At 37.1% G+C, this 14712-nt stretch overlaps 1 protein-coding gene across 2 annotated transcripts in view; it reads left to right on the top strand.

The window, feature by feature from the left end:
* The window catches only part of LOC139120322 (pseudouridylate synthase 1 homolog), a 29172-nt gene extending 14970 nt beyond the window's left edge, over positions 1 to 14202 (top strand). For both annotated transcript variants that reach the window (XM_070684654.1, XM_070684656.1), the window contains 8 exons: positions 45 to 173; positions 4267 to 4345; positions 5151 to 5290; positions 5551 to 5666; positions 6108 to 6182; positions 7764 to 7834; positions 11559 to 11667; positions 12894 to 14202. In XM_070684654.1, the coding sequence (XP_070540755.1) occupies positions 45 to 173; positions 4267 to 4345; positions 5151 to 5290; positions 5551 to 5666; positions 6108 to 6182; positions 7764 to 7834; positions 11559 to 11667; positions 12894 to 13205 (1031 nt within the window). In that variant the 3' untranslated portion in view covers positions 13206 to 14202. The remainder of the gene's footprint in view (positions 1 to 44; positions 174 to 4266; positions 4346 to 5150; positions 5291 to 5550; positions 5667 to 6107; positions 6183 to 7763; positions 7835 to 11558; positions 11668 to 12893) is intronic.
* The last annotated feature ends 510 nt before the right edge of the window (positions 14203 to 14712 follow it).

Here is a 14712-nt window from a genome sequence, read left to right as displayed (position 1 = left end):
TAGAAGTTATTCTAGAATGTTCTCTCTTGTATTGCTTTGAATAGGTTGTAAAAGAGTCACCGGTGGCTTCAATGCCAAGAATGCCTGCAGCCACAGGACCTACTCATACATGCTGCCCACGTTTTCCTTTGCACATGTTGAACAACTAACGACAGAAAAATTCAGAATTTCAGGTTTGTGTACTCTTTGTTTTGCTGTTCTTTGTCACCACAGGCTAGATATTTCATATATTTGTTCACAATGTCATCTTGTTGTGTGTGTCAAGTACTTTGATGTCACTTTCAAATTTCATTATCATATGGTAGATATTGATCCCAAACAAGTAAAATGGATAAAGCGGTGACAAAATCATTAAAAAGAAAAGTGTAATTACATGTGACTTCAGCTGATATTTTGTACCATTTCTATGCAGCATTTCAACACTTATATCAGGGCATGAGATTTAAAAAGCGGTGGTGAGCTGAAAATCACTCTCCTAAAATTATCTGCGGGAGTGTTACGAGAGTGATAAAACTACTCCCCTGAAATGCATAGGGAGAGTGAAGCAAATAAAATGAATTATGAAATCATTAATTGTGTCTCGTGCATTCTACTTGAGAATATCTATTTTTAGTTTTTTTCTGATTTTTTGTTTTTAGCTCCCATAGCCATATGTATATAAGGCAATGGAAGCTATTCTCATAGGCTAGGGAACTGTCTGTATGTATGTATGTCTGTATGTCTGTGTGTCTGTATGTCTGTATGTCTGTATGTCTGTCCGTCAACATCAAAAACCCCAAAACCGCTGTACATTTCATCTTGATATTTGGTGTGTACATGGATGGGGCTTTAGATAAGATTTTGTTCAAATGAAGTTGTCATTGCCAAAAATATGCAAATTAAGTGAAAAAATGTAAAAAACAGTCAAAATTGAAAAAACTCAATAACCACTGAGCAGATTACATGAAAAATTAGCATGTAAATACTTTGGGCTGACCTGAAATGATTATGCACATCTTGGGTCAGTATCTTGGTCTTGCTATTTTTCATGAATTTTTTGTAATTTTGTCCCATTTTTGGTCAAAAAAGCTTCTCTGAAACCACAAGTCCGATTGATTTGAAACTTGGTATGGAAGTGCATAGGAGTGACCTTTCCCAAATTTGGGCAAATCGTGGTGAAACTTGCATATTTTTAGTTTACACGTCCATAGACTCCCATGTATAAGGCAGATCTCCATAGACTCCCATGTATAAGGCCACGAAAAATAAAAATTTAGTTTCTCATCGTATTCATATTGCAAAAAGGATGCAGTGACACAATTTTTAGTCCCCACGGATGAAGTCCAGTGGGCTTATAGATTGGGTCATGTCCATCTGTTCGTCCATCCGTGAGTCCATCCGTTCACGCAGATATCTCAGATATTTTGACAAAATGTCATGTGACCTCGATGACCTTTGACCTCAAATATACATGTTTGTCCATAACTCAGTAACCACAAGTGCTACCACCCTTCATATACATGTATGGTATGATGGGACACCTTATGACGCCACATATTGTACCTCATTAATTATGTGCATATCTAATTTTGAGCAAGCCAATAGAGCTAGAGGTCTGATTTTTGGTATATAGAGATAACTTTGCAATACAATTTTGTGACAAAATGTCACCTGACTTCGGAGACCTTTGACCTCAAATATACATATTTGTCCATAACTCAGTAGCCACAAGTGCTACACCCTTCATGTATGGTATGATGGGACACCTTATGACGCCACATATTGTACCTCATTAATTATGGGCATATCTAATTTTGAGCGAGCCAATAGAGCTAGAGGTCTGATTTTTGGTATATAGGGATAACTTAGCAATACAATTTTTTTGACAAAATGTCACGTGACTTCGGTGATCTTTGACCTCAAATATACATATTTGTCCATAACTCAGTAACCACAAGTGCTACACCCTTCATATTTGGTATGATGGGACACCTTATGACACCACATACTGTACCTCATTAATTATGCACATATCTAATTCTGAGCAAGCCAATAGAGCTGGATGTCTGATTTTTGGTATATAGGGATAGCTATAGGAGAGAAATTTTTTGACAAAATGTCATGTGACCTCGATGACCTTTTACCTAAAATATATGTTTATGTCAATAAATAAGTAACCACAAGTGCTATGTCCTTTGTATTTAGTAGGATGGGAGACCTTATGACAACACACGCTTTACTTCATTAATTATGCACACATCTAATTCTGGTCAAGTGAATCGAGCTAGAGGTCTGATTTTTTGGCATATAGGGATTAATTAGCGATATAATTTTTTTTTCAAAATGTCATGTGACCTCGATGACCTTTGACCGTGATTATACATATCTCAGTAACCACAAGTTCTATATCCTCCAATTTTGATAGGATATTAGACCTTAAGATGTCGCATCTTGTACCTCATTTATTATGTGCATATGTATTTCTCAGCTGGCCAATACTGCTAGAGGTCTGATCTTTTTTTTCCGATTTAGAACCATAACTTAGACATGCCTCATGTGTTTCAAATTGGGAACAACGACATAGACCTATGTGCCCATAGATCTCAACATATACATTCCAGTGATACTTCTTAATGACCACATTTCCCTGCCCCATCAAGACTAATACTCCTATTACAAGTGGGGACTATGTTATTGTCAATAACTTGTTGAGTTAATGGTTGTATCACAGTATTCGATATTTCTAATTCTGTATTTTTTCCATTTTATATTCTGAATAAATACATTAAACATATTTCACTGTCTCCAGTACATTACATTTAAGTATTTTCACTTCATGCACTTTATCCCTTTCACACATGTTCAAATATCTGACCAGAGAACAAACACTAAATAGTCCAGGATGGGAGCTACAGTGTCATTGACGCTATTTTTGTTAAATTGTTTGTTATAGGAACTTAAGGTAAGTATTATTATAGTAAGAACCGTTATCAGCAATACAGTCCTGATCACTGGACAAGTCACAACATACAGACAACTTACTGTTCTCTAATATAACACCATCGATGTAGCACTCTGTAATTAACATTATTTCTAACCACCTCTTAGCTATTTACAATCTACGATGATCATTTTCTGTTGACAAAATAATTTTTTCTTTTTATCTCTTCAGAAGTTTTACATACTTCACAATTTTCTCTTGTTGCACTCCTCTCAGAACGTCTACTTTCGAAGTTCGATATCGCGATGCTCTTTTGTTTGCAAGGCTGGTTTTCGCCCGAGTGCTCATGGGTTGAATGAGATTAACAATGGCGGTGGATACGAACGCTTCCCTCGCATAGAGAGAGAAAAGTAGGCTTTGCGTAAGTTTACAAGCGCGGCTGAGCACATGGTGTACCTAGGCGAGATGGGTGTGCTCGAAAACGAAGATCAATGCAAGTTTTGGATTCAAAATCGGCTGTTTTCGGTGGCGCCCTGTATTTCAGAGGAGGTTTTCATAGTAGGCTAGGCATATGAGCGCGGCGATCGTGCGTCAACGTCTTCAAATATTTCTCCAAACTGCATATTCAATTCTTGTCGAAATCTCTGTGTTCTTAATTAATTGAGAATACGGTTCTCCCTAATTATGCAGTCAGCCAAACACTTTTCAAGAAAATTAGTACAAACAAATGAGGGACGATCGCAAAATAATGATAATTCGTGTGAATTAATTGCCTGTATGATCTATGGGAGCACCTCTCCGGACAGATGCCAGTCTTACATTCAATAGTCGTGGTTGCGTACACTGTTCAGACATCGCATATAAAGTAACACAATTTTGATAAGTTAAAAGTTTTACTAGCATGGCCATGGCCGATCCTATGTAGGGACCGTGTGTTTTCGGAACACGAATGCATAAACATGTATAGCAAAGCTTAGAAATAGAAGACACGGTACGGGCACACATACGCATAGCTTTTGTTCTCTTGTTCATATGTTCGCTACAATTTAAATAATTTTTACAAAAAAGAAGCTGAAGGCTGCAGGCTGTAGCTGCAGCTATCATCCGTATGAACACGTGATCAGACGCTGTTTTTTTGCCGTGCATTCCTGTGAACATGTCGCAGTCCTGTCCGAGTTGCCACGCGAGCGGAAAATCGTTCGCGTGGATTTTGATTTGCGTGAGCGCTTGCCTCAAATCTCATGCCCTGTTACATGTGTACTGGTGCTTCAATGAATGAATACTGTGCAATGTTATTGTCAATGAAATTGTTTACTTATTCAACTCTTTTTCACTTTCTTTTGTAGATGATGTTCTCCAACAAGTCCAAACACTTTTGAATAGCTACAAAGGAACACATAATTTTCATAATTTCACATCAGGAAAGTAAGTGACGAATGTATTTCTCTGCTTTGTAATCGCATATTGGTCATTTCTATTTGATCCTTTTCCTGCCAAGCTCATATATCCCAATCAGGTCAAGTTGGTTAAATCCAGTGAGGCATTTTTCATAACAAGGTCCCATATTTTGCATGTTAATAAAGACTTGAATATTTGAAGCATCTTAACTACTGATGAATTTTTCATATGGGCAAGTCCATGGAAATTTTGAGTCAGCAACCCAGTGGTGTTTTTGCATAAAGTCATGCTCATTGCCCTCATTTCCATGGACCTTTGAACTCCCTACATTACCAGAGAATGCTACATAACTCAGTATGTTCAATCTTCTGTTGAAAGTAAGTTTGGGCTTCAGAGATGAGTTTCAAACTTTTGCTCATACTTTGCTCAAGAAAATATTAGTCAGTGTTCTTTCACACTCTTTTGTGTGAAATTCAAAACTGCTGGTCTAGAACCCTATTCAAGTTAAAATGTAATTTTGTATGTACTGGTAGTTTTCAAAATGACTCCATGCAAGCTCTAGAGAACAAAAAGTATATTGAAATTATATCAAATGTGCTTTGTAGAATTCAAGATTTCGTTGAAAATTATATCTGTATTTTTCCAATAAAATGGAGGTTTTTTGTGTGTTTCTTCATGGACTTTTAGTGGGAAAGTTAAATTTGACTTTATTTTCACAGTTGGCCTAGCTGTGTTGAAGGCAGGGTGTGTTCATGGTGTGGTATAAGATGAAGTGTGGGAGTGTTTTCTATTTGATTTAATGATAGTTGATATCTCTTTATCACTTGAACAGGGCCTTCAATGAACAGAGTGCAATGAGGTTCATGAGAGAATTAACACTCAGCAAACCGTTCGTCAGAAATGGATTGGAGTTCGTTGTCATTACCATTGTTGGCCAAAGTTTCATGATTCACCAAATAAGGAAGATGATAGGTAAGCTCGCCCTCCTGTGACAAGAGTGAAATTTACTTTGTTTATGTTGAAGTTCAAATTCTGAGCGTCAGACTTCAGATAGTATTGTCTGTTGCGTAGACCAGGAAAATGCAGTAAGTAACGGCATTCAGTATTTTTATCGATCAGAAAAATGATAAAGGGCATTTTGTTTGAAAACTCAATAGAATTGATGTACTATGTATGACATGGTCATGAAGGGATTCCACTCTGGAAACGTTATTTTCTATTGTCCCGTGCAGGTCTGGTTATTGCCATTACTAGAGGTGTAGCACCCAGGGACACACTTGACAGATGCTGGGGAGACAACAAGATGGATATCCCCAAAGCGCCCTCACTGGGTCTTATGCTGGAAAATGTAAGTTAGATGGCAAGAAGTCAAATCAATTTGTGGGTGTCAACATTTGTTTTTTGATGTTTCAGTCTGTCTGTCTCGAAGTGTTTTAAAGTCTTCACAAAGATGGCATCTACCTTCAAAATTTATTTGGCTGGGGTATTGACTATACAATAGCAGATCTATGCTGTTTAAATTTAACTTTGTGTCTGCATGTAGGATCTAAATACTGTAAACCAGCGTACTGTTGAATTAGTTTGGCACAAGTCATGAAGATTGCAATGTCCAGTTTCACCAAAACCATCAGCCAACAGCATCCACTACCCATTATTCTTTTCACCTGATCTGCAAATCATTCCAAGTCACTGTTAACCTGTTGTGTTTCATCCACACAGATCTGACCAATGTCAATCCATCCAGACTGACCTCTTACCTCATTTATATGTTTCCGATCTCCTTATCCAGGTGCATTTTGATCAGTACAACAAACGATATGGTAATGACGGACTTCATGAAGCGTTACTGTGGGACGACATGGAGGTAACTGTCAGGTCATCTCTCATTTCATACATATAAAATTATTACAAATATTGTTCTTGGTAGTTTATGAAATTCTTTATAAACTTCTTGTATGAAATCAATTAAATTTGCATTTAGCATTTCTGAGGTGTATCGATGTTTCAATGCCAAATAGAAGAAAATTGACAATATCTCTCCCAAGATTTGTTATCTCCATGTTATTATTGTAACTTAGAGATATTGGACAGTGTATGTATGTGATATCTTGATAAACACTCTGAACTGCCAACTCCTCTTTGTGAATTTTCAGACCTGCTTTTGATCCAGAATTCCTTAACCTGTTCATCCCCAATTCCCTGTAAACAGGTCCACTATAACCACTGATAACAAAGGGTTTGGGCCAAACCATTGTAGTAAATGGGTTAGCATTATTAGTGTCTTTGTTCTTGCTGTAGGTCTTGTGAACAGGGTGCATTGTTGTTTTAATCATTTGTTGTTTGCTGGAACTTGACTCCAGTGTGAAAAAAAAATTCCTTTTTCCTAGTTACACAAGGTGAGGTAGCATCGTGTCAATATTAAAAATACCAATATTCAAAACAAAGGATAAAAAAAGAAAAAAGTACAAGCCTAAAACTCGAAATGGTCAGCTTTAGTTGTAATATTTAGAATAGGAAATGCAATGATATTCATGAAGGAAAAGATAATGCATACATTATAATGCTCTAAATTCACAGAATAAAATATGAGCACTTCCCGAGTAGTATATTTTTCATCCTAATTGTGAAGTTTACATTAGAAAGACGAAGGTGATGTTGAAGTTTGGACTTATAACAAAGGAAGCAAGGAATTTTCTTTGGAAAGATTTGCAAGTTTACTCAGAAGAACATTTTCAGTACTTTTCCGTGAAATGTCAAGATAAAGCAAGTAGTGTAGTTCAAGTCGAAATGAGATTGCAGATGTCTCAGCTTTTTCAGTATGTCATTCACAGCCAAACAACCACAAAAGGCAATGATAGGATTCACACGTGACCATAAACAATATAGATGCCCTCGATATTGAAGGTTACATGCTAATTCTCAAAGTGTCTAGAAGTATAAATACTGAAACTGCAAGCCGTTAAAATTAATGTGCAAGCTTTTTATAGTGACGCATTCAATCATGTGTACTGTCAGAATGGTTTCTTCCAACGAACTGTGCACCTCCACATGCACGTCTATGATATAAGGTACGTGGGAAAGTAGCACCAGGTTTAATTGGAGAGAAAGTCTACATTGGATGTCATAAACTTTCACCTAATAAAAAAACCCTGATCCTCCTCAGTCACTTTCTTGACTCATAAAAATACTGATTTGTGGCAAACTAGACTAGGGTCCAATGCATACTGTTTTCAGTTGATTCAAAATGTTGTCACTTTCAACATATTCAGTATCAGACCAATAACATGCTTGAATGTCATCTGTGTCATGACAACGGATTAATTTATCATTTGTGATCTTGTTCTAGAGGCCAGTTTGAATAAATGTGTAGAGGAATGAAGCCAAGGCTTGATATGTGTTTATTGTGTTTAATAATCCATGCTATAATTTTGTCTCGTTTTCTTAGGACACCATTGGTCGTTTCAAAGAAGAGCATATTTATCCAACCATAATCGAAACTGAAATAAAAGAAAAATCGTATCCTTTTGTGCTTTATACTGTTAATGTTTTATCCTTTCGAGGTTGGTGACTTTCAAATAAGTTGAAAAACTTGCTGTGATGGATAATGTAAGGTTTGTTTAATCTCTCCATGTTGTATCAGTCCAATTTGCATGATATTGTGTATTGTGTCAATTGTTACAAAAGATAGTAGATGCCAATGTAAATTTATAAGAATTATAAAATTTAAATGTAATTGATGTTTCTCATCATATTAAGACAGATATTTTGTGTTTCTTCAAGGAGTCTGGTACACTGTGAATACCCTATCCCATCATGCACCTTTCTAACCTTTGACCCCCACCAGCGCTACTTACCTCTGTTTTGTATTTGGCCTGCCCTCCACTTCCTGTCTCCACTGTGAAGTTTACACACGCATTGAAATTGACGTGTGTCATATTGCTGACTGGTTGACGCAGGTCATCAAAGTCAAGGTCGTACTCAGCTCACAATTGAATGCTGGCTTTGTGTATGAATCATTTTACTTTCTGCCACTTGTGCAAATCTCTTTACAGACATCAGAATCGATCAGAGCTGTCACAGTCACATTTTGAAATATATCAGTGCCGATTTAATATCAGGCTCATTAAAGCCAGATGTACATATCGCTAGCTTTTATAGTTTTGTTTATCACGAAGGCTGTTTGAATTACAAACAGAATAGCTGCCTGGAACCCGACAGGTGCAGCGGGAATACTTTTTTCACATTGTCTGTTTTCCCATGGCATTGCCATGGGAATCAATTTTGTATTTGTCATAAAATCACAATCATAAAATCAAGTCTTTAGAAACACTGTAATGTTATCAGAGCAAATAAATCAGTTTTGGGCCGCTTTCAGTGTGTCAAAAGTCAAAATAAATAATTGTGGGCAGGTTTAGGGCCAGTGTTAGGGTGTAGATGTGACAGAATTTATTACTCTTCATTTTTTCAGGTAGTCAGACTTTATTACACTGTACTAATCTATCTTTTATGTGACATGTCAACAGATAGATAACAATATTTAGTTCCAGAGACCAGCTCTGGAACTGTTAGTTTTTGCTCACTTCCTTCTTTCTTCTTTCTTTCTTTCTTCTTTCTTTCTTTCTCTCATTTCCGGTTTTACTATCATAGAACATGCTATACACAAATTTAACCTTAATTACCCAGAATGCATTGCGACACGCTTATGACGTCATCGCTCAACTCAGACGGGTTTTACGGCATTTCTTGTGTGTTTATTTATTTATTTTTTATTCTGCATTGCTCGACTATCATATTGCGTTCAGCTATTAATAATTCTAGCTTTTTTTCGCTTTGTTTTTTGTTGCTTTTGATTTTATTTTTCTCTAAATACTCGCCGTACGTGGCGCTATACTGTTTCGCCCGAATGTAACAATGGCGGCACAGAAGATGGCTTCGCTCGCATACAGAGAGAAAATTATAGCTTTCCCTAAATTTACAAGCGCGGCTGGGTACATCGTGTACCTAGGCGAGGTGGGTGTGCTCGAAAACGAAGGTCAATGCAAAATTTGGATTCAAAATCGGCTGTTTTGGTGGAGAAACTGCCCGCCGTATTTCTGAGGAGCCACCAGCGGTTTTTCCCCGGTTTTTCCTATATCAGTCTGCGAGGCCGTTAACACACAGGCCGGTAACACACAGCCGTCACCGCACCGGCGCCGGCATGCGTTGGCTGCACGTTAAAGCAGCTCAACTTTCCAAGATCAAACGGTCAGTATCTCGTGAAAACAGCGACATTTCAATGAAAATTGTTTTAGTCTGTGCTTTTAATCAAATGAAAATGCATGTGGCCTCGGTTTTGTCTGATCATCGTCGTAAACCACGCCACTCTTTACGGCAACCAACTCAGCGCTACCCGTCAAGCGATTGACTTTTGCGTAGATCAGCGGAGCGAAAATTATTGCTCTGGCTCGCGAGAATGTCGTCTGATATACATTTCCGTGCGTTGTCGCCCCTGTATGTATCTGTTTCGTTTTTACCGTACATGTAGGCATTTGTAATCTGTGGACTGCCTTGCTTTTAGTTGTATATCATTTGTTTACTGCTAGCAGCCCTATAGGTACGTGCTTGAATATTAAAATCCAAAGCACTCTTTCATTCTGCACCTATCTTTGTCACACATTCTCTTGTTTCTTCCGCTGCTCTGGTCTCTGGAACTTCGCTTTTGCTTGCAAATGCTTTCTAGTTCTTTTTGTTTTGCAAACATGAATACAATTTTATCAGATTTTGAATGCAGTTGGCACTGTACTGTACTGAATGGAAAATTTAATATATAGCTGGATATTTCAGGTTTGACAGCAGAACGGAAAAAAATTGACATTAGGCCACTGTGCCACCACAATGAGAGAGAAAATTTTCCATTCATTGAAACAGTGCATGTCAGACAAAAAAGGGCAGACGTTTAAGCTCAGTCTGCCTGTGAATTCTGAAACACAAATTTTACAGAACTTTTGTTCAGATATGAAAATTTAAAGTACGTATTTTTGTCTATTTTGATGCTATGAAATCTACATGTAAATCTACATGAATTAAAAACAACTCAACATCTGAGAAACAACTACATTCCTGAAATACCTTCCAAAAAAATTCATCCATTATGAGCCAATGATTGCTTTTGTTGTGTTATGAAATCTATGCCTAAATTTAGATGAATCGACAAGCAACTCAATTTCCAGGAAAATGACTCCATTTCTAAGAAACTGTTCCAAGAAATCAGTTTGTAGGTTAATAGGACGTATTTGCACCTGATTTTGTGTTATGAAATCTATCAATAAATTTAGATGAAATAATAAACTACTCAATTTCTAGGAAATGACTCTATTTCAAAGAAACTGTTCAGAGAAATTGTTCTTTAGATTAAAAGGATGTATTTGCACCCCTTTTTGATGGTATTTAATCTAGGTGTAAATTCAGATGAATTAACTCCATTTCTGAGAAACTATCCAATATAATTGTTGTCTTTAACATCCATGCTATCTGCACTTTTCCGTGATTTAACCTGTATTCCAGTGTTACTGTGTTGCAGTATGCATGTATTAAGTCTGTGAACATACAACGTTTATCCATCATCTGAACAGTGTAACCTCAACCTTTTAAGATGTTATGAACTTATACACTGAGTCAAGTTTGAAATTCTTTGCACTACTTCTAAACCCAAATGGATGTATACTTACATTTCATTTTCTCAGAGCTGTAACGGGTCACTTATACGTCAATTTATTGAGACACCAGCTTGGCTTACAGGGTAAACTGCATCTCAAGGTAGGACGTACCCATAGCACAGATATTCAGATTGTCAAATTTAACCCTTCCACCACCATGGTTTGACCCAAACCCATTGTTATCAATGGGGATTGTAGACCTGTTTACAGGGAATTGGGGTGAACAGGTTAAAAAGATATTGACTGGTATGCTACTTGTATAGACTCACGTTAAAGAGTGTGGAGAAAATTCAGTTTTCACCGTCTAGCTTTTGTAAAAAATCAAAAATTTAGTTTTCCCAACACACTTTATAAGGATAGCAACGATTTTGAATTTCAAATATTAGTAAATATTAGGTAATTTGTTTCTTTGATACAAAAATTTGCATGTTAACCTTAGATTTTTATTCCACATATTTTGAAAGAGAATGTAGGAGAGTTTGAGCGTAAGTTTAAATCTGTAAATACTGCCATAAATAACGTAGTTTCCTTAATGTGACCCCAAGTATGATGAAATGGCTTACTTCATTGCCGTTACACACGTATGATGTCAGGAATGAATATCGCAGTCCACTTGGAATGGCTCAACTGAATGTTAACAAAGCCCAGCAGGAGGTAAGTGGTATTTGAAATATGCATAATGTAAATGGCAAGAATAGTAGTCGGGATAGACTTGGAGCAAATCTTGTATTTCCCCCTCTTGTGGTATGGTGTAGTAAAAAACCTGACAGAGTTTATTATCTTGTAATTCAGGTTAACAACTTCTTCCTGAAGATGTATTGTCAATTGTCCAATCACAGTAGCTGTTACATAAGCCTTCTGATCCTCTTATCAAAGTGTGCAGCTATTGGTCTGATGTATCAATATTCTGTAGCAAACTTTTCACTCTCCCAGTTCCATGATTTTATGTCTATAATTCTTACAACAGCACACATGTTGTCCGTACCTTTGTCTGTTTGGTTTAACCTGTTCAATTGTTGGACCCTTACACCGAAAACTGAAAGGACTTGAAGGTGAAGATCAATGAGACTATTGTCTGCAAATTATTACGTCCAAACATCACCATGATATTAATGAACTTACCCTTGAGTACCTTTTACAATAAAGACATGTACCCTTCAGGATGATGTTGAATTTTAATATTGCTTCACTTGGTACCAGTATTCCACAGTCTCATGGAATGATACATGGCAATATTAGACATGATTCTACCCTGCTCAGCAACAAATCAGAATTTGTATCTCAAAGACAAGTGTTTTACATATCTTAAAGACAAGTGTTGTACAAAGTACATCATCTGAATTCTCCTAAACATCTTATGATGCATTCTTTCAGTTGGAGCTAAACTTTTAGTTTCATTGGCAACAATGTGAACTTCCTTTCTCTCTTCCACTGCAGTTTGATAGTAATGATCTGAAATGATAAAAATACGTCTGAAAATGTCATCCCCATTTCACATTTTGCCCGTTGCCATTCTTTGCCAATTTGTGGCATTTGATTGCGTCAAATGGTTGGATGGAATGTGTCTCGAACAGACAGGTGTCATTTGTGGATCAGGGAAAATGTGATTATTGTGGATTCCTGTGAGGAAAGTGTTTCAAATCTCTTAAATGTGATTAAAGTCAACATGACAACTAAAACTATCAATCATTAATTTTTTTCACTTAGTTCCAGCTAAACACATTTTAAGTCCATCAACACAGATCACGTAGCTCTGTTTGTGTGAATTCCCCGATGTTTCTCATTTCCGGAATAACTCCCTCCAGGGAAAAGTAGCATGGATTCAATACAGTGATGGTATCTGGTGATGTGTGACAGTCGGTCTTTTCTGTTTATCACAGATGGAATCTCCCAATGACAGTATGACTCCAAACGACAGTACAGCTGCAAACAACAGTACGACAAATTCCGATCAACAGCCGCCCAGTGCGGGAGAGGGTGACGTCAAAACAGAGGAAGAAACCACCAACCAACAAACAGAAGTCACGAGTATCATGGCAGAGACTGGTGAACACTCCACAAACAGTGAAGAACTGACAAGCTGTTCTGCTGAACAAGGAAATGCTGAAACTGAGAACTGCCAGGGAAATGATCAGAAATCAGAAACTACCAATTCACACTCTGACAGTGAACCGACTGATATTAAATCATAGTCACACCAAATTATGGTTGTGTCTGCCCTGTATATTTTAATGATGCTTCAATAGCTGTTACATTTGATGTATTTCCTGTTATTTTTATACTGCTTTGAAAATACAATTTTAAGTTCCACCAACAAAATCATATCGGAAATACCTGGTATTCTACTGGTCAAAACAGCCCCTGTGTGTATTGTCCAGCATTGTCAGTGATGACTATATTTTTGTCCATACTTTGAAATATTTGTCAGCAGTAACATTACATATTATTGCCTGAATACATGGGTTTTTGTGCCGGAGAGCAGGTGACAATTTGCCCGATGCCAGGAGGACAAATTGTCTCCTGCTGCGAGGGCACATAAACCCATGTATTCAGGCAATAATATTTTTGCCTCTTCACAGTTAACGCTATATGACATTCAGTTACATGCAGGGCATTAACATTATCGACCAGCATCAAACAGATCTTAACGAAAGTCAAAATAGCAGTGTGTGCATGGATATTTTACATCTAGCACTAAGTGTCTATTCTTTGATGTCAAAAATGTTGGAGAGCTTCACCGGGCTGGGAAACTGGTCAGAACATCATTCTCACAGCTGACTAACTTCCCGGATGTTCCTATTCAAATCAATGCACTGATTTGCACTCACATCGAGTCATGTAATAACGCCCATTGTACACAATGCACTGTGTTGACAAGGCTGATACTGTGTTCACAGTACATAAGACGGAAGAAGAAAAATATCCCAAATGTTTTTTTACAGAAAATAATGAAAATATTGTCAAAAGTGACAGCTATTGCCCTTTTAAAGAAACCCATTGATGTCCACAGAACTAAATAGAAATTCATCTGAAAGAGTCACAATGGTTTCTCTGTGCACTGACAATGCCTCTTTATGAGAAGTAAGATGGCATTAAAAAAAAAAATTATGAGACAACTGTATGTCACCTGTCCAATTTTTATCAGCAAAGGTTTTGAAAACTAATAAAACTCAAATTCGTTTTACAAAATTGTGTTTGCCTTTTATTTTGCTTGCAGAGATACACGTCTCCAGACAGCATGGTCATGATAGATTCCATATGTTATGGATTAATAATCTGATATCCCCTGTACCAGCAAAATGCATGTGCACTTTCTCAAGCATTAAATATAGTTTTCGCCTGTAGTCTGTCAAATACATCGTCTCAGTGTAAGATTATCGGCCATTCATCAAGTTTTGTTTTGGCAGTCTCAAAAATGCATCGTTTTTACCGTGCGATACATCACTTGGAAATTCTTACCCGCTGGCTGACAGGCGTGTGTCCATTATAGAGATAGCTTGTGTACTTACATGCAACATTTATCAAGTTATAAGAGTGCCTGCAATGTTTCAAGTTGTATGGCAGGAAACTTGTATTTGACTCTACCACAACTGGTCTCTTTTTTAGCTCATATTTGGTATGAATATAAATACCAAAAAGAGCTTATATGATGAGTGGGTGGCGTCTGTATGTCTGTATACTGATTTGTGGGTATGTATG

Source organism: Ptychodera flava, chromosome 20, assembly GCF_041260155.1.
Source record: "Ptychodera flava strain L36383 chromosome 20, AS_Pfla_20210202, whole genome shotgun sequence".
NCBI lineage: Eukaryota > Metazoa > Hemichordata > Enteropneusta > Ptychoderidae > Ptychodera > Ptychodera flava.
Note: the sequence above shows the minus strand (reverse complement) of the source record. Positions and strands in the feature narration are given on the sequence as shown.